Raw genomic sequence first — 23,595 nt, forward strand, 5'->3', positions numbered from 1 at the left:
TGTTGCTGGGTCAAGACTGCACTAGCTCTTGCAGGGACACTGTGAAGGCCGCCACAGGAAGGGTGCCACTGCAGCTTTTCCTCTCAGGGTATGCTGGACTGCTACCTCCTTTGCATGCCGGAGTCCTCGTTCCCAGGCACTCTCTGTTGGGGGTTCTGGAGGGGGTGGAGGCAAAATTTCATCAACTACTGGCCCACCCTATTAAAAAATGAGAAGAGAAATGTTGAGAAAGCAAGTGGAAGTTTGCAAGCAAACCGGGGAGCAAAAACATCAACTAAAACCCGAGCTGGCCACACGTGACTAGCTCTCCCACCCAAGCCTCATGCGTCTCTGGAACGTCCAAACTGAAAGGCAGCTCCTTGGCTCTCCTCCGCACAACATGCTTTCCCCACAAAGCTCACAAGACAGAGCTTGGACGTCTAATTTGCTGGCAATTTGGGAAGAGGTATGCACGCACCCAGGGGTTGGCAGGCATCAGGGGGTGAGGTCCGAGAGGTGGGGCACCGTTAGGTGGGAACGGGTCGGCTTTGGTGATGAGGGAGTAGTTCCCCTTGTCGTTCACTCCAGGATGTATAAACCTGCAATTCATTCCCCAGGTGCAGTTCCCTATGGAAACAAAACTCAGGTCAGCAAGGTCACCAAGAGCCCAAGGTACTGCATGAGGGTGGCAGCCAGGTGCATGGGCAGAAGCACTTACTGAGGACCTGGGATGTCCTAACAGCCTGCAAGTGGCCCAGGGTCAGAGGCCCTGCCCTCCTCTCCCTCAGCACACACAGGCTGGGCTGCCGGCTCAGCCGGGAACTGATGTGGAACAACGTCCCTACATGAGGGCTCCTGTTGGGTGTTGGGGACACCTAAGCCCTGTTTCAAAGTCACTTTGTAAAGAGGCCATACAGTTGACTCTCATGCAGCTTCTGTGCATTCAATTCACCAACTGTGATAAAAAACATTCTTTGCCTTTGTACTGAACACGTACAGACTTTTATCTTGTCACTATCCCCCAAACAATATAGTATAGCAACAATCTACACAGCATTTACAGTTAGGCACAAAGTACAGGAGGATGTGCACAGGTTCTAGGAATAATTCAACCCCCAGGGACTAGGGGAGGCTATAACATCACCTGTCTGAGTACAAACTAAAACAGAACAGCGAGAGCCTGGAAGGCCTGGGACCTTGGTGCAGAGGCAGCGCTCCAGTTTCCAGGCCACATGGCAGGCACATGGGGCCATTTTTATCTGGATTCAGAAAACGTTCACGCCACAGCAGAACCAATGGGAAGCTCCAACAGTTACAAAGCCAGCAATTCTGTCCCGAGTAGTCTCACCACCTCCATACTCTTGCACTGTCTCATCAAAATCCTCACAAACCACTTCAGGATAACTCTGGTACTTAAACAATGTGTGAAAAATTAAAATCATGCCAACAATTATAAAAAAGTTGGGCTATTACACTTTGCTCACAAATAGCTGTCATGTCCAGTAACAAGAGCCAGGATTATCAAAGGAAAACTCTCAGCTTCTCAGTGCAGAAGGTAAGTCATCTCAACAGCAAGTGTGCCACTTTTTTACAATTTATTTTGAAAGATAACGTGCATACGTGGTAGCACATACACATAGCACGTGCACACGATTTAAAAGCAAATGCAGCACATAACATCAAAGAGTTATTTCTTTATTTATGGATTTTTGTGGTATTGGGGATTGAATCCAGGGTCTCACGTGTGGTAGGCAAGTGTTCTACCACCTGAGCCAGGCCCCGGCCCTTATTTGCATTGTTTGAGACAGGGTTTCACTAACTTTGCTCAGGCTGGCCTTGGACCATGATCCTCTTGCCTCTGACCCCTGAGTAGCTGGGATTATAGTATGCCCCACCATGCCTGACTGCATCTAAGTGGTTTTAAAACCATTTTTCAATGGGTTAACATGTAGATAGGGTTTTAAATCATTTAAAAAATTCAGTACTATGATATACCATTTTAACATTTCTGTCTACAAATCACATTTTCCATTATATAATTAAATAGAAACGATTACTTGGTATTTAGAAAAAAGCCAAATATTACCTTTAAACATTACAAATACTTAAGCTTGCATTAAGATCAACTCAATATGACATAAGAGCATTTTCATCTAAATTAAACACAAAGTACACACAAAATTGCTTCTCTAGAAATGCAGAAATGACAAAATATTTTTTTTAACTTCTAAAAATATTAAAAGATCACACGTTAGTCAAAAGAAGTTGGAAATTACTATCCTATGGGGGTTAAGAATCCCTGAGTCTCAGAGAGCTGTAGAGAAAGAACAAGGCCTGGTACAGTGGCTTATGTCTGTAATCCCAGCTACTTGGGAGGCAGAGGCTGGGAAGATCACGGTTCAAGGCCAGCCCAGGCAAAGTTACCAAGATCTCATCTCAACAAACAAGCCAGGCATGGTGGTTCACGCCTGTCATCTCAGCTACACAGGAGGCAGAGGTAGGAAGATCATAGTCCTAGGCTGGCCCAGGCTAAAAGTGAGAACCTATCTAAAAGACAACCTAAAGACAAGCAGGGCTGAAGGTGTGGCACAAGTGGCACAGTGTTTGCCTATCCCTGAGTTCAAACTCCAGTTCAGTCAAAAGAAAAAACAAACAAACAAACACTACATAGTTTAGCATCCAAAGATCACAAGCATCAGCAATGTCATGGACTGATTCTTGCAATATTCATGTCCATTCAGTGTTGCTTGTGCAATTAAAATGTAACAAAAGGTCACTGGAGAAAACATCTAAGCAAATACAAATTATGGAATTTCAGCAATTTTCTTTGCCTAAAATATCTTGTTGGTGGATGAACGGGTATTTGTTATTTTTCTATATTTACAATTTTTGAAAACAAAACCAAACCACCACCCACAGGCCCGCTTTCTCGTGCACAGAGAGAAGAGGGCAGAGCGCATGAGGCAAGAGGACAGCAAGGTGCTGGGTAAGAGCCTGGGCGTGTGGACCCTGCCTGCTCCTGGGTGCTAAGCCAGGGCCCTGCTGAGAGGTGGCCTGAAATCTTCCCACCAAAATCAAGAGGAAGACGGCTGCAGAAGGGTTGTTGTCCTGCCACATGGCCAGAACAAGTGTCCAGCAAACACTAGACAGAAAGACAAGGATCGTATCTTTTTTAGATACGATCTTCCATTGGTATGAAAAGAAGTCTGGCAGAATCCCACCAAACCGCCTGGACTGTGCAGAGAAAGCCTTTACCTTTTCTTTTTCTGCTCCTGTGGTAGGGACTGAACTCAAGGTCATGCTAGGCAAGCGCTTTACCACTGCACCACATCCCCAGCCCTATCTTTTAATTCCTGGCTACCGTTAACACATATTACTTCCATAACTTAAGAAAAAAGGAAATGGAAGCAAAAATAAAGGTCTTTTGAGAACACTATGGTCTTCTGTTTCTAAATACAGCTTCATTGACACAAAACCTTGGAAATATGACAATGAAACCCCTTGGTACAATTAACATATGCTAACAGAAATTCATGGAAAATTCCAGAAATAAATAATTCATAAGTTTAAAAAATTATCTTTTACAGCAGTGGCTCACACTTTTAATCGCATTTCGAGGCTAGTCCAGGCAAAAACTTTACAAGACCTCATCTCAACCAAGAAATACCTGGGCATGGGAGCACACACCTGTAATCCTGGCTATGTGGGAGGCTGTAAAAAAAGGAAAATCTCAGTCCAGCTTAGACATAAGCACAAGACTGCATTTGAAAAATAACTAAAGCTGGGCTGGTGGAGTGCTCGAGTGGTACAGCACTTGCTTAGCAAGTGTGAGCCCCTCAGTTCAAATCCCAGTACCACCAAAAGAAAAAAAAAAAAGAAAAAGAAAGAAAAAAAAATAATTAAAGCTAAAAGGGCGTGGGGTGTGGCTCAAGTGGTAGAGCACTTACCTAGTAGGCACAAGGCCCGAGTTCAAGCATGGTACCACAGTAAATAAGTGAACAACCAAGCAAACACATGCAAATTCTGTGTGGACTATGCAAAGAAACAGGCCTCAGATTCTGTGCAAGGACCTGGTCTGCAGCCAGACACAAGCCAGAGGGATGAGGAGGGAGGAGACTGCTGGGCCAGGTGGGACAACAGCTTCACCTTGAAATCCTTAAGTGCTAGTTTTGGCACACAGTGCTTCAAAGGCAAGAAGTTCTTTTTCTTAACTGCATGGTAGGTATCTCAGCAATTCTTACACTCATCTTTATGCATGTGCAAACTCTATCATTTTATAGGTATGAAATATTTCATAGTAAAAATGGGAATGCATGTAAATAACAAGTATCCACATTCTAAGAGGCACACACTGAAGTCTTTCTTCTACTCCAACCTCTGGACCCTCTGCCAGAGGGAGTTATCTACTTATTGGGGCACAACCACTCACTCGCTGTATACTTCCCTAGTTTTTCCTGGGCATATTATACTGCCTGTGCTGAAACTCGCTTTCTTTCACTGAACAATCTACCCACAAAACAGGAGCCTGCATGCCCAAAAGCAACAGATCAAACTGTACCAGTGAATGGACTAAATGTATGTAGAGAGACCCCTGTAGGTCCCTCAGCAGAAATCCAGGAAGCTGGACAGATGGCAGGAGAAGGCAGCTGCACTTCTCACCTGCAGCTGGCTACAACCCACTGGTCCAACAGTCAGGGATCCACCTCTTCACCGTGTAGGGACTTAGGTGAGAGCAGACATGCAGTGTCTATGCGAGAGAGCTCACACGGGTGTCTTAGGTTCACAGGCTGCCAGATTTTGAAGTTTTTGATTTGTTGGCTGCCCCCACTATGCATGTGCGAAGCTAGGGCAGTAGAGAAAATTTCATGTCTATTTTGCATAAAAAGACTTTCACACTCAGACTGTAAACAAAGTAGTCCTATTTAAGTAGCTGTGTTCTCCTTGCCAGCTAGTCTGAACGACTCCAAAAGGGTAAAAAAAAAAAAAAAGTCTGTCAAGGTAAACTAAAGGTCAAAGTACTTTCTGTTTTTGCTTGTTTTTAAAGAAAACTCTTCATGAAAGGCAGACTGTACAAACATGTAATAATTAAACCTGGAGGGCAAACCTCAGATCTATGAATCTGTGTCCTAACAGGCCTGAAACCTGGTGAGCAAGCCCACACACTGGGTGCCAGTGACAAAGGCTGGCAGAAAACCAAGGCACCTCTCCAGTGAGGCTGAGATGCTTTGGGAATACACTCACAGTGGTAGCTGTTAGAACAGAAATTATTTTTTCGGCTGCTTCTTTTCAAATAATGTAGACTTGAGACCAGTAGTTCTCTAATTTTTTGGTCTTGGCAGCCCAGTCAGCCTTTGTTTGTGTGAGTTATTTTTACTGTGTTAAAGACTAAATAAATATGGCAACACAAATGCTTTATGAAAATATTTTAAACACTGGTTTTTCTTTGTGCAGATTCTTTGCTTACAGCTGCAGTAGGATCCTCTGTACCTACACTGGGTGCAATGCTGAGCAGTGGCTCTGGCTGGACAGGTGAGGGTGCCAGACCTAGGTGCTTCCAGGTGCTCTCACTACCAACACCACAGATCTCCACACAAGGGCCCTGCAGCCTAGCTACATGCTCACTGAACCCTGAATGGTAATCCTGACCAGGCACAGGGCTTTAACTCTGCCTGGAGCTCAGCTGGAGAATCTGCTGCACACTGGGAAGCGGTCACACTTACAGTAGCAGAGTCCAATTTTGACATGAGAATGCAGATTTGAACATCACCAACACAAGACTGCCCTGTCCTCCTCAAAGCAGCATGCTCGTGCCCTTCCTGCTCAGGGTACCATCTCCGTGTTGCATCTGTCCACTTCTCTTGAGTCAACATGGTGCCTGCCCTACCAGCCACAACTCAGATCTCCACAGGCACCGTCCCTCCAGTGCCTGAGACTTCAGGGTGAGCAAAGGTCAGTGTACACAGAAGTCCCATCACATGACTGAGAGGGCATGTCCTGCTGGGTAACAGAAATGCTCTAGAACTGGACTGTCGTGATGGCTGTGCAACTTGGCAAATTTACTAAAAATCACTGACTTGTACACTTAAGATGGATGAGTTTCATGGCATGTAAATTATAACTCCATAAAGGATTTTTTTTTTTTTTAAAGAAAAGACTGGTACTATGGACTGGAAGTACGGAGGTATGGCTTAAGTGGTAGAGCATCTGCCTAGCAAGTGTGAGGGCCTCAGTACAACTCCCAGTACTGGAAAAAAACCAAAACAACAACAACAAACACCCATGCTCAAGAATAAAATTTAACTAAACTGTAATTCTTACTGCTATCCAGACATTAAATGAAACTGGGATATTTACATCTGAGTACATGGTGGTGAGTGTCTTCTTACTAGTACAGTCTCACATATTAATATAAAAACAGTTTTAACCTTAGGGTCCCTACAAGGGTCTGAAGGACGCCTAGGGGTCCCAAGGCCATAATCTCAGACCTGCTGCTTTAAACACAAGAGTGCAGGGATTCAAAATGAGTGAAAGCCATCTCTAGGGGAGATCCCGAGTGGTTGTAACGTGTCAAAAAGCTCTACAACACTAGGTACCAAGGACACACAAATCAAACCCACAGGATGCCACCTACCGCTATAAGTGCTGCTGCAGAGTGGGAAGCTGCAATGTCGGCGAGGATGTGGGGACGATGGAGCCCTGTGCCATGAGAGTGAGAACACAACGTGGTGCAGCCACTGTGGGCAGTCCCTCAAAAAATTAAAAGCAGGGCTGGGGTTGGCTCAGTGGTGGAACGCTTGCCTAGCATGAGCAACGCGCTGGGTTCTGTCCCCAGCACCATGAAGACAAGCAAACAAAACAGACAAACAAAGCATTACCAGGTGATCTCACTTCCACTTTTGAGTCTACACCCAAAAGAATTAAAAGCATGGTTTCAAAGAGATACTTGCACACACATTTATAGCAAGTGTTATTCACAATAGTCAAAAGCTATACATTGCGGGTAAACAGATAAGATATAGTCTATATATACAGTGGAATATTATTTAGCCTTAAAAAAAGGAAGGGAATTCTGGCACATGCTATACCACAGATGAACTTTGAGGATGGTACTAAGCAAAATAAGCCAGACCCCAAAGGACGAATCCTGCACAATTCCACTTGTATGAGGTCCTTACAGCAGTGAGATCATGGAGCACAGTGGTATCAGCGGTTGGAGGGCAGAGAAAATGGGGAATAGTGGTCTCTGTCTTGCAGATGAAAGTGTGGTAGTGGTGGCAGCCACTCAATAGTCTGAGAATATTTAGTGACACTAACTGTAACTGGTAAATTTTGTGATACAAAATGTATTTTAGCCCGCAGAGAAGGCTGGGTGCTTGTCCATAAAGGATACGTCAGAAGCCAAAGTGGGTCACTTTTTAAAAACAAGAAATGCTATTTGTTACTTGTGAATGGACTTTGCGTCCTGACTTGACAGACACGAGAGTTAGGAATGTAGCCTGAACAAGGATGCTGGCTATAGCTCCAGTGCTACGATAAATACCGGAGACAACAACCTAAGAGAAGAAGAGACTCCTTATGCCTTTGGGCTCAGAGCTTTCCGGCTGAGGGCCACTGGCTCCGTCAGCCTGGACCTGAGGTGAGGCAGAACAGCAGGGCAGCAGGAGCCCACGGAGGAGCAAAGTGGCTAATCTCATGGCTAACAAGAGGCCGGGGACAGGACTATCTTTCCAGGGCACACCCCCAGTGACCCACTCCCCCAGCTAGGCCCCACCTTCACAGTCCCAGCACCTTCAATAGTCCGCTCGGGCTCCAGCTCCAAGCACTTCCCCAACCCCCACCTCTGACCACTGCTGCATTGGGCACGAGTCTTCAACACACGAGCCTTTTGGGGGAACATTTCATACCCAAACATCACAGTGTCATTTCTTTAATAAAACGTTCACAAGCTTTGTCTCCAGTAAATTTTGTGGTTTCAAATGTCAATGTGTTCACTGGGCAATTAAAACATTAACCAATGTAGCTAAGCGATTTCTAAGAAGACTTCTCAATGTAATATAATTCACCATAAAACTCCCTAGCTTAAAGTGTATAATTCAGTGCCTGTAAGTATATTCACAAAGTTGTGCAGCCATCAATTCCAGAACATCCTAGCACCCCAAGTAGGGACCCTGCAGTCACCAGCTCTCAGCCAAGGCAACAACGAGCCCTTTTTCTGTCGCGTGGATTTTCACAGAAATGGAATCCCGACACGGACTGCTTGCACCTGGCTCTACTCCACATTTTCACCCACACGGTGTTGAATCAGGCTCCATTCCCTTTGTGACTGACGAATGTTTCTTTGCTTGTCCCCTCATCAGTTTTCAGACATCTGGGTTGTCTCATACTTTTGTTATTGTGAAGCATCCTGCTGTGTACATTTCTCTTGGACAAATACCTAGAAACGGAATTACTGTGCCATATGGTTAGCTCTGGTCTATAACCTTTTTGTTTTTGGTGGTACTGGGGGTTTGAACTTAGGGCTTCATGCCTACTAGGCAGGCACTCTACCTCTTGAGCCACTCTGCCAGCCCATTTTTCTAATGGGTTTTTTTGAGATAGGGTCTTGTGAACTGTTTGCCCAGGATGGCTTCGAATTGTGATCCTCTTGATCTCTTCCTTCTGAGTAGCTCTAGGATTACAGGCATGAGCCACTGGTGCCCAGCTTGTCCTGTACCTTCTGAGGAACAGACTGTTTTCCAAAATGGCCACACCATTTTACCTTCCTGATAGCTGTATGCAAGGTTTCCAATTATGTATGTCACATGACCTTGTCAGCACAACAAATTCTGTTTTATTTTTAAAGTAACTTCTCATTACTGAAGGAATCTTAAACCAATTCACTTCAATTTCATACCAAGCTTATCAATTAAAGGTAAGCAAAAGCATCTGTGTCCAAATAAATTTCTTGTAGCTAAGAAAGTATCTAGAAAACTGAGAAAAAAATACAGTCCCTTCCTTTCATACTCCATGACATTATAAACACACAGGATAAGGGGAAAGGAAAATACATTTTAAAGCACTCTTTGCATAAGTTACTAATCATGTTCAAATAAACCACAGAAACTACCGCTGGCTTTAGTTTCCAACTTCTCAACTGCAGAACCCCCCCTCCCCGCCCCCCCCCCCCGCCACCCCGTGGTCCCACTCACGGAAACCCAAGAGCACCACTGAGCCCAATGCAGGGGTAGCAGCTCCTACCCTGCCCACCTGGTATGATGGCCATGCAGGCAGTGTGTCCGCCCTGTGTGTGCAGGTGTCCCCCAGAGATCCAGTTTCCATTTCCAGTAACAATCTCATGTTATCTGTTTTGTGCTTCTGTTAAATTCTGAGAGCTACTTCAGCAGTATGTGCCTCCAGCTACTGGGTCCAGAGTCTCTAGGCAGGGATGGGTCCCCTGCTGCTTCCTGCTGTGGGCACTGTGGGCCAATCCTGATCAGCTGGCCATGCTTCTGAGCCACCAGGACCAGAGCACTGCACAAGGCAGTCTCTGAGCAGTGCAGATACATTCATGTGTGTATGTGCAGATTTTTAGTCACGTTAGTCTAGGAATCTGGGATGGACAGGTATCATTTATTCCTACACCAGTATGGGAAAGAGGTCTTCTGATTATGTTTAAAATTTCTGAAATGCTGACAAGTAAAATACCAAAGTTTTTGAAGAACTAAGATATAGCATGCAATGCTTCACATTCTTAGGGTGGCTGTGATGATTGTCGCATGGTCTCTCCATAGCACACAGCTGTGTCAGCCCTAGGTCCACAGTCCATGTAGGCCCATCTCATGTGTTACTCAGATAGGGCCAACTGTTTTCAGTTGGCAAAAAATAAGTATGCCAAGGGCACATACCCTAGAGGTGAAAGCCTGAGCAGGGGCTCCCATCAGGACCTCTCTCAGTCATTCTGAGAACAGAGCCTGCCCTGTCCACAGATGGGACTCCACTGCAGAAGTCCCTGCCCCCCCAAGCACACTGCCACAGCCTCAGCTGCGCCTCCTCCACTGGCTCTCATGCCTCTGAGGAGGAGGATCTGTGATAGCTCTCTGCCCCTCAAAGCCACCCTTCCTTCTGGCATCCCAGCTGTGCTCTGGATCCAAAACAAAAGAAGTCTGGGCTGTGGTTCAGGGGACTTTAAGGTACTAAAGAGAGTGAATACAGGATATTTGTACCTTTAACCTGGCCTCTGAATGGTATGGAATTTGGTATTGGTGGAAGAAGAGTGGATAATGGTGTCACAACATCTGGAAAAGAAGTACAGGAAGCTCTTGTGAACTTTAGAGTGTACACGCAGGCTGGCCAAGTCATCTAAGGACATGAGAAAAGCATCTCCCACCTGTCTGAGGAAAATGCTTACTATAGGACACATGCCCAGATGACTGCTGAACTCCAGAGACCCTCACGGACTGGAAATACTCATTTCCATTTCTGAATCCCCCATAAAGTCACAAAACAGAACAAAAAGCCTTAACATCATCATGCTAAAGGACTAGGCTACGTGTTAACATGGAGTTAGTATACATATGTACATATATACGCATATATATATATTATATAAATCTACACATATTTGGTGGTCCTGGGATTCGAACTTAGGACCTCACACTTGCTAAGCCCTAGTCCTCATTTTTACAGCAAGATTTTATCAAGTGGCCCGTTGATACAGTTAATTAACTCACACAGTTCCTCTCAGGAGAGTCTGCAGCCCTCGGAGGCCCTCCCTTGCTACTTCCAAGTCCTCCTAAATGAAGGACGTGCTTCTGAAACATTTGGCTGAAAGTGGTCATCTCTTGCAGAGGAGGACATGAAATGCTAACATTGGCACTGGAGCTCTGGTGTTATATAAAGGACCACTTAGAAAAGTGACTGCTACCATTTGTTGCAGCCATGGGTCTGCTGTAAGCAGTGGGTTGGGAACCACACTGTGAAAATGCCCAGGCTGGCTTCTCTCCAGTTTTTAAAGAGAGGAAAGGGCCAGTAAAGGGTCTGTTGTTCACTGCTAATTTCATCACCATTACCACCAACTGTTGAGTCTGGCCCTAAGAACAGCCTTGCATAGCATGAGCCCCTGATGACGCTGAGCCCAGGAAAAGCCAAAGTCACATGGATGGTGCGCAAAGGCCCCACACAGACAATTACCTTTCATGAAGAATCGGCAGGTGGGACGAGGCCTCACCTTCCGGTCACTGGGGTCCTTCACTTCACCTTCTTCCAGGTCATCATCCTAGAACAGAGGACAATTGTCTTAACAAGGTGGGCACCATCTACCCTCTGTACCACTTTCACCAAGCCAGGAAAGCACAAGAGCTGGGTGTGGGGAACTTTGACACTTTCCACAAGTTTTATCTGGGCCACTCACCATTTCATGTCAATTTTCCCAATCTTGGATTCCTAGCTGCACAGGACTGATCAAACCTCACCCACAAGCTTGAGGGCCACAGGAAGAACACTGCATCAAAGTAAAGTTGGACACTTTACTGAGCAGAGTTTTAATTCTATTTTTCTTAACTTTGGACAGAAAATGGTTATCCTTGGACTTTTAATATTTTATAAATTCAAACAAAAGATTTTTTCCCTGTATTCCTCTACTCAATCTTGGCTGCCACAATCAGACAGACAGAAAGTACAAGGACTCTTTTTTTCTTGCATCTGTAGTGATAGAACAAATTATTTTCTTCCCTCAAGATCAAGCACTTCCTATAACTTAAATGTCTTGTGGGGGAGGTTAGGTGACTCAGGTCAGCAAGACCACTTGTGGTTCATTCTTGATTAAGAGTCCCTTACCTTGCTGTCCAATTTTAGAAGGACCCTGGAGTTTTACAAAGACCAAAGCCTGGTCTTATGCCCAGGGGTTCGAATAAGCAGCCAAAACCTGACCACTGCTCTGTGCTATCCCCAGCCACCCACTGTCCAAGGCCTGTTCTTATAAACCTGTAGCTGAGACTCCCACCACAAATACCATCAGCCTCTCAGCTGAGACGCCTCCTGTGGGCAGCCCTGGAACCAGAGGAAGAATGGAGCAAACATGTCTCCTGCCCTTCCCAAAGGGATGGAATACTCCAGATGACTGACAGTCTGCTAACCAAAAGATGAGACATAAAAGAACAAGATAAGGCAGAACTTGAGCTGGTAACACAAAGCCAAACTGTCAATGATCAATGGAGCTGATCATGGCACTGTAGCCTGGTGCAAGGCTAACCAGATGTATAGGAGGAAGAAAGCCCTTAGGAGGCAGGATGCGAATCCAGGCAGGTTCCATTCACTCTCCTGAGAAGGCAGAGGTAGAAGCAAGGCCATGCCACACTTCCTTCTCTGTGCAGCTCTCATGCAGGTACACCTGCTCACAAAGGGTCAGCTACCAGGGATACCCTTGCTGCCACACCAGCAGCAAGCAGATGCTCTATGTTGCTGGCACACAGTCCTGTGTGTGAACTTATCCTGATCACACAGGCAAGGGACACTGCCTGAAAGCGTTCATATTTGAGGGATGGTCTGATACCAGAAACATATACAGGCAATTCAAGGTCTCAGGCAAAAATTGTGCAGTTCAGACAAGAGAATCTCACAGGTTTACTGTACAAATTGATGTCCCAATCAAAGAATCTGGACCTTAACTTCAGTTCCAATGACTCAAAATTGATCAGAGAAGAAAGTGATATCCACTGGGAGGAGAAAAGTGGAGCTAAAAGGACGATACAGATAAATAGCTCTCCAAGGAACATTAAGGAGAAGGGCAGAAGCAGCTCTGAACAGAAGCACCTCTTATACAGGCTGGGCCACCAAGTCTCTAATGGGAAGCGAACACTTCAGAGCCTCATCAACATCCCTCCTTTTTTTTTTTTTTAGGGTGGGGGTACCAAGATAGGGTCTTGTCTTGTATTCCAGGATGACCTCAAACTTCAGATCCTCCTGCTTCAGCCTCCTGTGTGCTGGGATTACAGACATGTACCACCACGCCTGGCCCACCAACATCCACTTTTGAGGGCAAGCAAAACCAAAGTGCACATTTCTTCCTCTTAACAGCATCCAGGTGGTATACACCTGATACTAGAGTTTTGCTTGAATGCAATGGGAGGTGCCTTCTAAAAAATGTGGTCTCCAGTAAGAGCAGAGGTTACTTTCTAGGGATTTAAAGTAAAGGGGACCAGCCCAGGGCCCTGCTTGGAAGCCTCAGGCACTCAGTGCAATGCTCCTGGAGAGAGGGATGGGACACAGTGTATGAATGCCAGCAGGGCCCTCTAAGACAGATACAGGATGTGTATCTGGGGAGATGTGGCAAGATCCAATAGGATGACAGATTTGGAAGGGGGCCCGAGAGCAGGAAAAATTCAGGCCAGCAGGAAAGCTAATGTTCTCCATGCACAAGCTGACATACTCTGCACTGGAGGGTGGACTCTGGCTCTCAGGCTCCCACTGAACACAAATGGTTCTCCAGTGAACACCTGCCCACTGGTGCTTCACACCTCCAAGGCTCTCAACTTGAGTGTGCCCCAAGCAAGTGGGGGTCATCTACTTGCTCAACAAGTCACTGATGCACTGCCTGCCATGTGCCAGACTCTGGGACACAGAGGTGACCCGCTAAGTGTCCTGGTTTAGGACGGGGGCTAGGAAAGCAGCACACATACAAAGAAGCCAGCCAACCGAGATTCGTGTACAAAGGTGGTAAGTCAGAAGTCACAGCAGAGGTGGGTGAGTGGCATGAGCCTGCACCGAGGAGGTGACATTCAGATCAACACACAAAGCAAGGATGAGAAGGAGTCTGGGACGCAGAGCAACAGCAGAGGAGACCACAGGAGCTACCAGGGAAAGTAGTGGCTAGCCTGGAGTCAGTGTGCTCGCCTGCTGAAACTACCATCTACGGTGCCCGCCCACCCAGTTAAGGGGTACTGTCCCCACAGCAGGGACCAGTCCTACTTTGCCCTATCACATCCCCAGATGGTTATCATGGGCCTGGGACATGTCAAAGGTCCCCAGGACTGCATTCAAGTCAGTAGGAGCCCTGAGGGCTGGAGGCACAGTCTGGATGCAGTGGGAAGGAAGTGCCTCTGCTGCTGAAGGATGCCGGGTTGGGGCCTCTCAGCAGTACACTCTTTCCAACAAGGCTGCCGGGCCACTGACAAGAGGTTGATATGCAGGGTTGGCACAACAAAACCACACTACAGTGTCTAAGTGGACAGGAAAGCCAAGCTATAGTCATTCCCTACATTGTTTCTAGGGGAAATCAGCAGATCAAGACCACAGGCACTGTCTAGGGAGGGCTCAGTTCAATACATCTCCCCACCACAGACACCAATACCCACAGTGCAGAGTGAGTGTTCACCAGTGTCTCCATTGGCAAAGGCCTCCATGACCACTAGGGAGACCCTTGGCCTGTTTGATGAATTTTCCCCTAGTACTTATTCAACGGTGGCAGCAGGAGGGGTCTACAACAGGTCCTCACAAGTGCAAAGGGAATGTCCAGCACCCCAGCAGACAGGGGTTTCCTCCCTAGAATACCAAAACCCAACAAACTCACAGGAAGCACAACTCACAATTCCACCCAAACTGATGAACGTGCGTCTCACAGCATCTCTTCTCTCTGCCAACCTTGGGGTACAGACAAATTGCCCCACAGTGTAAGTACATATGGCAAAGCACAAGGAAACCTATACACAACAAAGTCCTTATAAGATTATATTAAGCAGGTCATTAACTCAGGAGACCACTTTTTGCACCAAGCAGTGAGAAGACAAAAGACCTAAGATTCTATGCTTGTAGCCACATATGCCCCAGAGTTCTGCTCTTAGGAACCAACATCAGGGGAGTAACATCTACAACCCTGCCAACCACCCAGCATGGCAGGAAACATCACAGCGTCTGGCTACGTAGCCCAACTTGGCTTTTGATTTGCAATCCTCATGCCTCTGCCTCCCAAGTGCTGGGATCACAGTTGAGTGCCATCATTGTGTGCCACTACGCCCAGCTAAGTTGTATGACATCTTAAAATGGACTTGGCACACAGGAACCGCCTCGCTGCTGGACAGGAGGGCACACACAGTAAACCTGGGGTCACACAACCAACTAGTGAGCTTCCTTCCCCTGGGGTCACACATCCAACTAGTGAGCTTCCTCCCCAACACATCTCCCATTAGAATAACTGAAGGGCAGTCTCCTTCTCGGGACACCTAAGAAACCCCAGATGGTTTCAATCTGCTCTTTCCCGCCCCCCCCCCCCCGCCACCTCCCCTGAATTTAATAGTTCTGAAAAGTGTTGCTCAGAGTTTCAGGCTGTTTCTTCCAAAAAACTCCCAATTCAAGTTCTTGAACAGAATCCCCTGCCCTGAAAACCTGACCTACCACATCTACACTCATGTTACTAGCATCCCTTCTCCATCATCTGAAAGCCGAACTTTACAGGGTGTGGGTCTGTCAGGGGTCATCACAAACTCTGCTTGCTACAGATAGGTTCTCTGGCAGTCAGGCTTTCCTAGTTTCCATTCTCCATTTCCAGCCCCAGCACATGCTCTCTTCTTCCTGCATGCCTGTCCCACCATCGCCATTTCTAGGAGTGAGGGAGACCAAGTAACCACATGGACAGTCAGTCCTCCTGCAGCAGCCTGTGCCCACCGGAGGGCAGAAGCCTTGCTCGCTCCTGCTCTGTTGTACTCACATCTATCTCCCCGTCATCAATCTCTCCATCGTCGTCGTCTTTTTTTTTCTCCTTGGCAGCCTCTGTGGGTTCTTTTTCTCCCACACTTTGGACACCAGGCATCCCCTCCTCTCCGGGAGCACCTTCCCCCTTCTCTTCATCATCCTCAGCCCCAGCCTTCTCGGCCTCATCCTCTTGGGCAGCAGGAGCTGGTTCCTCGGGGACCTCCTCATCATAGTCTAGCTCATGCTCATCCAGCTCCCTGGTCACAGAGGAGGCTTCGTCCCTGAGGTCACTTCTCTGGTCTTCCTCGCCATCATCTACCTCCTCACACGGGGAGCCCACTGCGCCCCTGTTTGGCTCATGGGCCTCAGAGTCCTGATCCTGAGACTTGGGCTCACTGGCCTGGTCCTCCTCATCGGAGCGGTTCTCCTCCTCCTGGCTGGGTACCCTAGCCGTGTTTTCCTCATCCTCCAAATCAGAAGCCCTCCCCCCAGCTCCGTCCAAATCCTGGTCGGACCCACTTTCCCTCAGAATGTCATCGTCTGAGAGCGCAGGCTGTTCCTCTTCATCCTCTGGGGAGCGAGGATCCCGTTCAGGGCTCTCAGCCACATCCATCAGTACCCAGAGTTCTGCAAAAGAAACAGACCACAAGTTCACAGTGTGGGCAAGGTGGAGAGCAAATCCAGTCCTGAAAGAGTGTCTGCCCACACAGGATCTCCCAAATTCACATGCCACCCTTCAGAAAGACAGGCCGCAACTCCACGGCTCCTGGCTGGACTCTACTCAACCACGTGACATGGTGAGCGCCTCCTGTTCCCAGAAACCTGGCAGATACACAGTCCTGCACAGCCCTTCATTTCTCATCTGCAAAGGTTAAAAAAGTTTGCAGGAAGTCATGGACTGCAAGGGACAGCTATTTGAGTTCTGAATAAACTACTTCTGAAAATCAGCAAAGTTTCCCTCATGGAACAAAACAGCACAATTGAAGGAACATGTCTGGAGCCCTTCTGAGGAGACTGAAGCAGAAAATCAGGCCGGGATAGTGGTTCCAGGTTCCAGTCTTTCACATTGCTGGACTCTCTCAAGGTGTGGCATCTCACCAGCTTCTCAGCCCAGTGGTGGGTGCTCCTTAAGATGTAGCTCTAGCTGGGTACCAGTGGCTCACACCTATAATCCTAGCTACTTGGGAGCTGAGATCAAGAGGGTCACAGTTCAAGACCAGCCTGGGCAAACAGTCTGTGAGACCCTCATCTCTAAAGTAACCAGAGCAAAATGAACTAGAGGTGTGGCTTGGGCAGTAGAGCACCTGCTTTGCAAGCACAAAGCCCTGAGTTCAAAAACCCAGTCCCACCAAAAAGAAAAAAGATGCAACCACAAGAACTTCAGGGCAAATCTTGCAGAAGCCTCTGGTAGTGCCCTAAGGACAGTGCTAAGGGCCCAATGACACACCAAAGTCTGAACCACTGTTCCTATATGGGTATTTATTGTGATGGAAAAAACTTTGGCAGAAAATTTTACACATTTAAGTTGTGTACTTAGGTAAAAGATGGACAGTGTCATTTCAGAAGATCCCATTTCTATTTTTACTTATCCAGGTTTAATTATAAAGCCAATGTTTCCTGGTTTTCCATCTCAACAACTCATAGAAACACACTGGTCTGCTGGGCATGGTGACCCAAGCTTGTAATCCCAACACTTGGTAGGCTAAGGCAGGAGGACTGCCATGAGTTTGAGGCCAGCCTGGGCTACATAACCTGACCCTATCAAAAGAGAAGGAAAAAAGAAAAAAAGAAGGAATGAAAAGAAAAAAACATTGTTCCACTTGGACTGGAGATGTGGCTCATGTGGTAGAGTACCAGCTTTGCAAGTGGGAAGCCCTGAGCTCAAACCCAGTCCCATTATAAATAAATAAATAAATAAATAAAGGTGTGTCACAGTCAGGTTGCTTGGTGTCTCAGTAAGGTCTGGAAACAGTTTATTCATTCGACAACACTATGGGTTTAGAGGTAGCAAGTCATACACATTAGCAAATTTTAATACTCTACATTAGTTATACAATTTTATATTTACATATACTGATAAAAAATTTTTAAATTTATACTTTTAAGAGGACAACCTGCTTGAAAAATGCAGTGCCAAAAGTTAGTATCTAAAATGGCAACAAAAAAACAGTTTTTTGCTGTTAAATTACAATAATTGGATACACATTAGGAGAAATCACTTAAAATTCACCACAGTATAAAAACATAATGTTGAATGGTAATATAAATTTACAAACCAACCAAAGTAGAGGGTTGTTAAAAAGATCCCTTTTTGTTCTTCCAGCAAAACTCTAGACACAAGACAACTGGAGGGAATTACTGAACAGCTAGCCACAATAACTCTGCCAGAACAAGAAAGCCCAGAAGCCTGCCTCCACCGCCACTAGATCTCTGCACAGCACCGCAGGGGCCCTTGGTGCACAGAGCACTCCTGCAGGGAAGGCAAAGTGCCAGGGTGAACAGCCACCAAGGATGGGCTAGGGGCAGGGCACATTCTTCCACTGCTCAAGACTGAAAGTTTATTGCTGGCGCAGTGGCTCACACTTATACTCCTAGCTACTTGGGAGGCAGAGACTGGGAGATCGTAGTTTGAGGGTGGCTTGGGCATAAAGTTTGGGAGACCCATATCAACCAATAAAAAGCTGGCCATGGTGGTGCGTGTCTATCATCTCAGCTAGGTGGGAGACATACATAGGAGGACTGTGGTCCAGGCCAGCCTGGGCAAAAACAAGTCCTATTCGAAAAATAATTAGAGCAGAAAGGGTTGGAGACATGGCTCAAGTGGTCGACTGCCTACTTGGCAAGTTTGAGGCCCTGAATTCAAACCCCTGTAACACCAAAAAAGGAGACAAAGTTTGTGTGGGCATGTGGTTGGGGAGAGGTTTATAGCAAATAAGTCAGCTACTGCCAAATGGCAATGCCCTCTGGATCTCTGGTTAGTGATAATAAACACCTAGCTTCATACAGCATGTATCATATTGTGTATGCGTGTATTGGTTTGTTTGCTGTCTTCAGACAGGGTCTGCAGTATGCAGCCCAGGCTGGCCTCCAACTCATGATACTCCTGCCGTGCTTCACCACTGCAGGCAATGTCTGGCTACACTGTGTATTTCTAAATCTTTTCCACAGAAGGGCAGGGACTTTTCATCTACCCAGCTGCCTAGGGGCAGCACCTCCTACCCTGGGGAGGTCAGTCATGCTGAACTGGTAACTTGAGTCTGCTATTCCACTTGAAACCTGACAAACTTGCATTCTCACATATTATAGCTAATGGCAACCTTGGAAACAAAGTTATCTCTTATTTCAACTAACCACTCTGCAAAACTTAAGTCACTCACTCTAGATTACAAATCATAGAAACATATTGGGCAGATAACACCAGTCCAAGCTCCAAGCCCCCACTGGCCTTGCAACATACTATCCTGTGCCTAGCACCTTCATGCTCAGTCCTTTTCTGGGGCTCAAGTACACACTGGCTTGCAGTTTGGTTTTACTGTTAGGTTTAATCAAATTGTTTTTTCTATTTTGGCAATCTTGAAATGAAATTCTATGGTAAGATGTGGAAGAAACACACTGCCGAACTTTAAATATCTGAACTATCACAAGAAGCCAACCAGTACACAGAGGAAAGGCCACCTTTTACCTTGCTGCTGGGATGTCTGCCACAGTGCAAACAATTTGGGCTTCTGTTAGAACCTGAATTCTTACTCTACTGCTTCTAGGTTTAACACCGTGGGCAGTGTAAGTAAGCTTACAAGACCTTAGTTTCTTCACTTGAAACAGCCACTTTTGTGAGGTTACTTGCAACAGTTTGTGAGATGACTGATAATGTTCCTGGGACATGCTCCACATATTTTAAAATTTTAAAGTGAAGTGAAGAGAAGAGGTGAACTTTGATTTAAAAATACCATACTCCTAGCTAGACATGGTGGTGTTCACCTGGAATCTCAGCTACTCAGGAGGCAGAGGCAATTGGAGATCAGGAGTTTGAGGCCAGCCTGGGCAAAGTTAGTAAGAACCTATTTCAAAAACAAAATATAAAATAAATAAATTTTTAAAAAAGGGAAGGGGCATGGCTCAAGTGGCAGAGCACTTGTTTAGCATGTGCAAGGCCCAGGGTTCAATCCCTAGCACTGGAGGAAAAAAAAATGTCTCTTGGAGCACTCAGGAATAGTTCACTCAGCTTCATTTGACAAACACTGCAATAAATCCGACAGCCACCACCACATGCTAAATGACTGCCAGGCACTTGAAAAACTGACTCATTTCCTCATGTCACTCAACCCTTACCTCGACCTTCAAAATAAGTGTTGTTTCCCTCCAAAGATAAAGAAACCAAGCGCATGTGGCTACTGCACTGGCTGCCCCAGGAATACAGTATAGGACTACTTGAGAGCATGTCCTCCTGGACCACAGATAGAGTGAGCTTCTGCTCCCTGCGTGGGAACCAGCCCCTACTTTTAGCCACTTTTTCTACAGGAAAGTGGGGCTCAACTTCTAAATTAACTTTATAAATTCCTTTTTGGAACATGGCCTACGCATGAATTGGGGTCTTCTAGCAAACCTACAGCTTTCACCCACTTCCCTTTTCTCCCTCCAAACACAAAGGCAACACCCTGAAGGCTGGTGCTGCAGCAGGGAGGTGGTCTGAAGATGCACTTCCAAGCCTGTGTCTCTTCAGGGCTGGGTTTACAGAGTCACTTCAACTTTCAGGGTGGAAGCCTACTTCCTCCTGATTTATGAAGGCAATCGTTGGCACTCACCACAAAGTGGTAAGGCAAGTAGCCCCAGAACCATCGGTTACTCTCCCAGTCTCCCTTTCTGTCAGAGGTGCCTTTTGGGGTGATAGACTGCTTTGAGAATCTAACGAAAGGTAGGTCCTCTCCTTTGAAAAGCTTGGACATACAAAATTTCTTTCTCACTTCAAGGAGTTCAAAACCATTGAAGTTCTCCCCAGATTAAGAAATCTTGCATACAATATTATCCTGTTGTACATTATTTTGTTACATATCCACACCTGCAAATAGTATTGCAATAGTTTGTTGAAAGGCTGTTGGGAGACTTCTCTTAACCCGTGCTATCTTTTTTTTTTGGCGGTGCTGGGTTTTGAACTTAAGGCCTCACACTTGCTAGGCAGACACTACCACTTGAGCCACTCCACCAGCCCTAGTCTGGATCTTAAGTGTCCATCTCCCGTGGAACATCCTGGGATTACTATTGGAGGCCACACTCAGGTGAAAAACTCAGAAAAAAAAAAAAAAACCAACAAATCTACCTCTTATTAGAAATAGCCTGAATCACACCTTGAGCACAGAAGAGAGGGAATGTCATTGAGAATCTAGAGATAGCCTGAGTTCCAGACAGGTTAATTATTTCTCTGGAAGCCAGTGTCCTGTTTTGAGATTATTTCTAAGTGCTACCCTATGCAAAGTGTAGGGAAGAGAAATATGTGGCCTTTAGAATACAAACAATAAAGTAAGTCCTCTGGTCCAGCTCAGTCAACTCCTAGGTTTACCATTCTTGCTAAGTTTGGTCTTCTTACATATGCCCTGTAATCAAGGACTCCCACAAGGTTTAGAGCAAAATCTTCAGTCTCCAATCCACAATGGTGAATCTGCCCAGGGAATGAAATAACAAGTGTCCATTATTGAATCCCTACTGCATTTGGCAGACTTGATGAATGCTTGAATGACACAATCTTATTACTTAAGGGACTACCTGTTGCACACCAGAAGAAATGTAAAACAAGTGCCTAATTTTTTGTTTTTTTTTTTTTTTTGGTAGGACCAGGGTTTGAATGCAGGGCTTCTTGCTTGCAAAGCAGGTATTCTACCACTTGAGACATACGTCCAGTCCATTTTGCTCTGGTTATTTTAGAGATGGGGGTCTCTCAAAGTATTTTTCCAGACTGGCTTCCAACCATGATCCTCCCAAGTAGCTAGGATTACAGACATAGCTATCAGCATCTGGTTCAAGTGCCTAATTTGTAAAGGATTATACCAGAACTCAGACACATGGAGCAGTGCCATTTCTCTTCTCAGCAACTGCTCTAGGAGGCCACACTCTGATTGCAACTGCACCACTGATGTGCAGAGCATCTTCAAACTTCTTACTTGCAGAACATTTTCTGGGTGCTCTCCATGGTAGCAAATCTTCCTCCTCAAAGGTGTGTCACTTTGAGAAACTGGTGCAAGTCACTCAGAGCCTGGTCTGGTAAGTAAGGTGAATTACCAAACCAGGTAAGGTACTCTTGGTCAAACATGGGGTGTGAGCATCAAATGAGATCAATCTCTTCTGACATGGCTTACAAAGTAACCACCAAGATGGTATTCTAAAGAGGTTTTGGCAAAGGAGCTTCAATAACATAAAGCATAACCTTCTGGAACAACTACTTTCAGTAAGCAGTCCCTGTGTGAATGTCTAAGTTCTGGTGCATCTGGTTAAAATTCTGATTCATGACTTCATGGGCTTACAATGTCTGAAGCAAGAATGTGAAAGTTGGTGACAAACATCACCCCCAAATTAATTGGCTAAGCTAAACCACCAAAAAACTCCTTGATAAGGAAGTACTCACCTTGAGATGATCCGTAGCTGTGACAAGGTGAAAATAACCTCTTTTAACATGAGCCACAGCTTACCTGTTTGCTTTTTGGAGTGATTCCACAAAACTCTTACGATGTTTGAGCATTTCTCACCTACAGCCCAAGAGGAGTTCCAGGGCTTTGGGATGCACTGGACTGGTTCCAGAGCTGACTGGACTCCACACATGTGCTCAGATGGTAAAATTATCAGGCAAAGATTCTCCTCCCAGGATCAGGAGGTGGGAACCAGCCTAGACCCAGGCCCACTCCGAGAATCCCAACCATTGCAAACATGATGGAAGTGGGGCTGGAAGAAGAAACGGTGGGAGCCTTTTTGACACCCCACACAGTAGGCAGGTGTCAAATGCCCTCATCCATTTTTCCCAAAGGGATCTGAAGAAATCAAGAGTACTCTTGCAAATGAATTTGCTAAACAAAGCTCATTTAAAACAATCAACCATGGCGGCCGGCAAACTCGGCTGTCAAAGTACTCGGGAATACTAAAGTTCTGGCAGGAGCAAGACGGTAAGTCTAGAAGTCTTGTTTCCTTCCAGCATAAAAGTTACAGCCTCTCTGAGCTCCCGATCAAAGGGAGGAGGAAGTTACGGATTCTTAAGAGACTGGCGCACGTCTTGGGGCACAGGGCTGCGTCCAAGCCATGCGCTCTTGGACGCTGCAGGAGCAAGTTCTAGGGGGCTCCGGAGAGCTCGAAGTTGCCCGAAGAGTCCATCAACAGTGCAGGCGGACCTCCTCCGAGCCAACTTGCGTGCCTGTCTCCCCGCTTTGTGGGCGGCGAACATGTGCCACGCTAGTGGCCCGGAAGAGAAATGACAGCTTCAGGAAAATCCACTCCGCCGCGGGCGGGAGGCAGCGCGCGAGGTCGCGAGCGTCCGGGTGTCCCAGGTCAGCCTCGCGCCAGTCTCGGCGCCCCGTCCCGCCCCGGGCCGCGCTTCGACCCGCGGCTGCGCACGGCCGGGGGCGCGCCCGAGCGCTCCGGAGGCGGCGCCGGGCTCCCGGGCCTCGCTCCCGCCGCCGCCTGGGCGGCCGCCTCCCCGCCGCCCGCCGGCCCCGCTTACCTCAGCGCGAGGGCGGAGACGGGGCCACGGCTCCGCTGGAGTCAGGGCGGCGCGGACAGGACGTCCCTGGCCCTTCCACTTCTCACAGGCTCCGGCTTTAGGCGCGACGCGGGCGGAACAAACGGGCTCCACTACCCGCGGGGGCCGGCCATTGTGCGACGTCATCAGCCAGCGACCGCAGTCCTGCGAGCCGGCGGGCTTCCCTCTCTGGCCCCGCCTTCCTCGCTTTTCCTTCCGGCCTCCGCGCGGCCCCGCCC

General features: G+C 46.9%; 1 protein-coding gene across 4 annotated transcripts in view; it reads right to left on the reverse strand.

Annotated features, from left to right (window-relative positions):
• The window catches only part of Zc3h18 (zinc finger CCCH-type containing 18), a 51,344-nt gene extending 27,817 nt beyond the window's left edge, over positions 1 to 23,527 (reverse strand). For 2 of the 4 annotated variants that reach the window (XM_074055486.1, XM_074055484.1), the window contains exons 1-6: positions 22,320 to 23,176; positions 15,659 to 16,269; positions 11,149 to 11,233; positions 10,182 to 10,253; positions 458 to 606; positions 106 to 198 (exon numbers count right to left, since the gene is read on the reverse strand). In XM_074055486.1, the coding sequence (XP_073911587.1) occupies positions 106 to 198; positions 458 to 606; positions 10,182 to 10,253; positions 11,149 to 11,233; positions 15,659 to 16,269; positions 22,320 to 22,449 (1,140 nt within the window). In that variant the 5' untranslated portion in view covers positions 22,450 to 23,176. Of the gene's footprint in view, positions 1 to 105; positions 199 to 457; positions 607 to 10,181; positions 10,254 to 11,148; positions 11,234 to 15,658; positions 16,270 to 22,319; positions 23,177 to 23,338 lie in introns of those variants that run through there. The other 2 variants (XM_020173538.2, XM_074055485.1) reach the window with 2 other exon arrangements.
• Positions 23,528 to 23,595: the final 68 nt, after the last annotated feature.

The sequence above is a fragment of the Castor canadensis genome, chromosome 15 (assembly GCF_047511655.1).
Source record: "Castor canadensis chromosome 15, mCasCan1.hap1v2, whole genome shotgun sequence".
Classification (NCBI taxonomy): domain Eukaryota; kingdom Metazoa; phylum Chordata; class Mammalia; order Rodentia; family Castoridae; genus Castor; species Castor canadensis.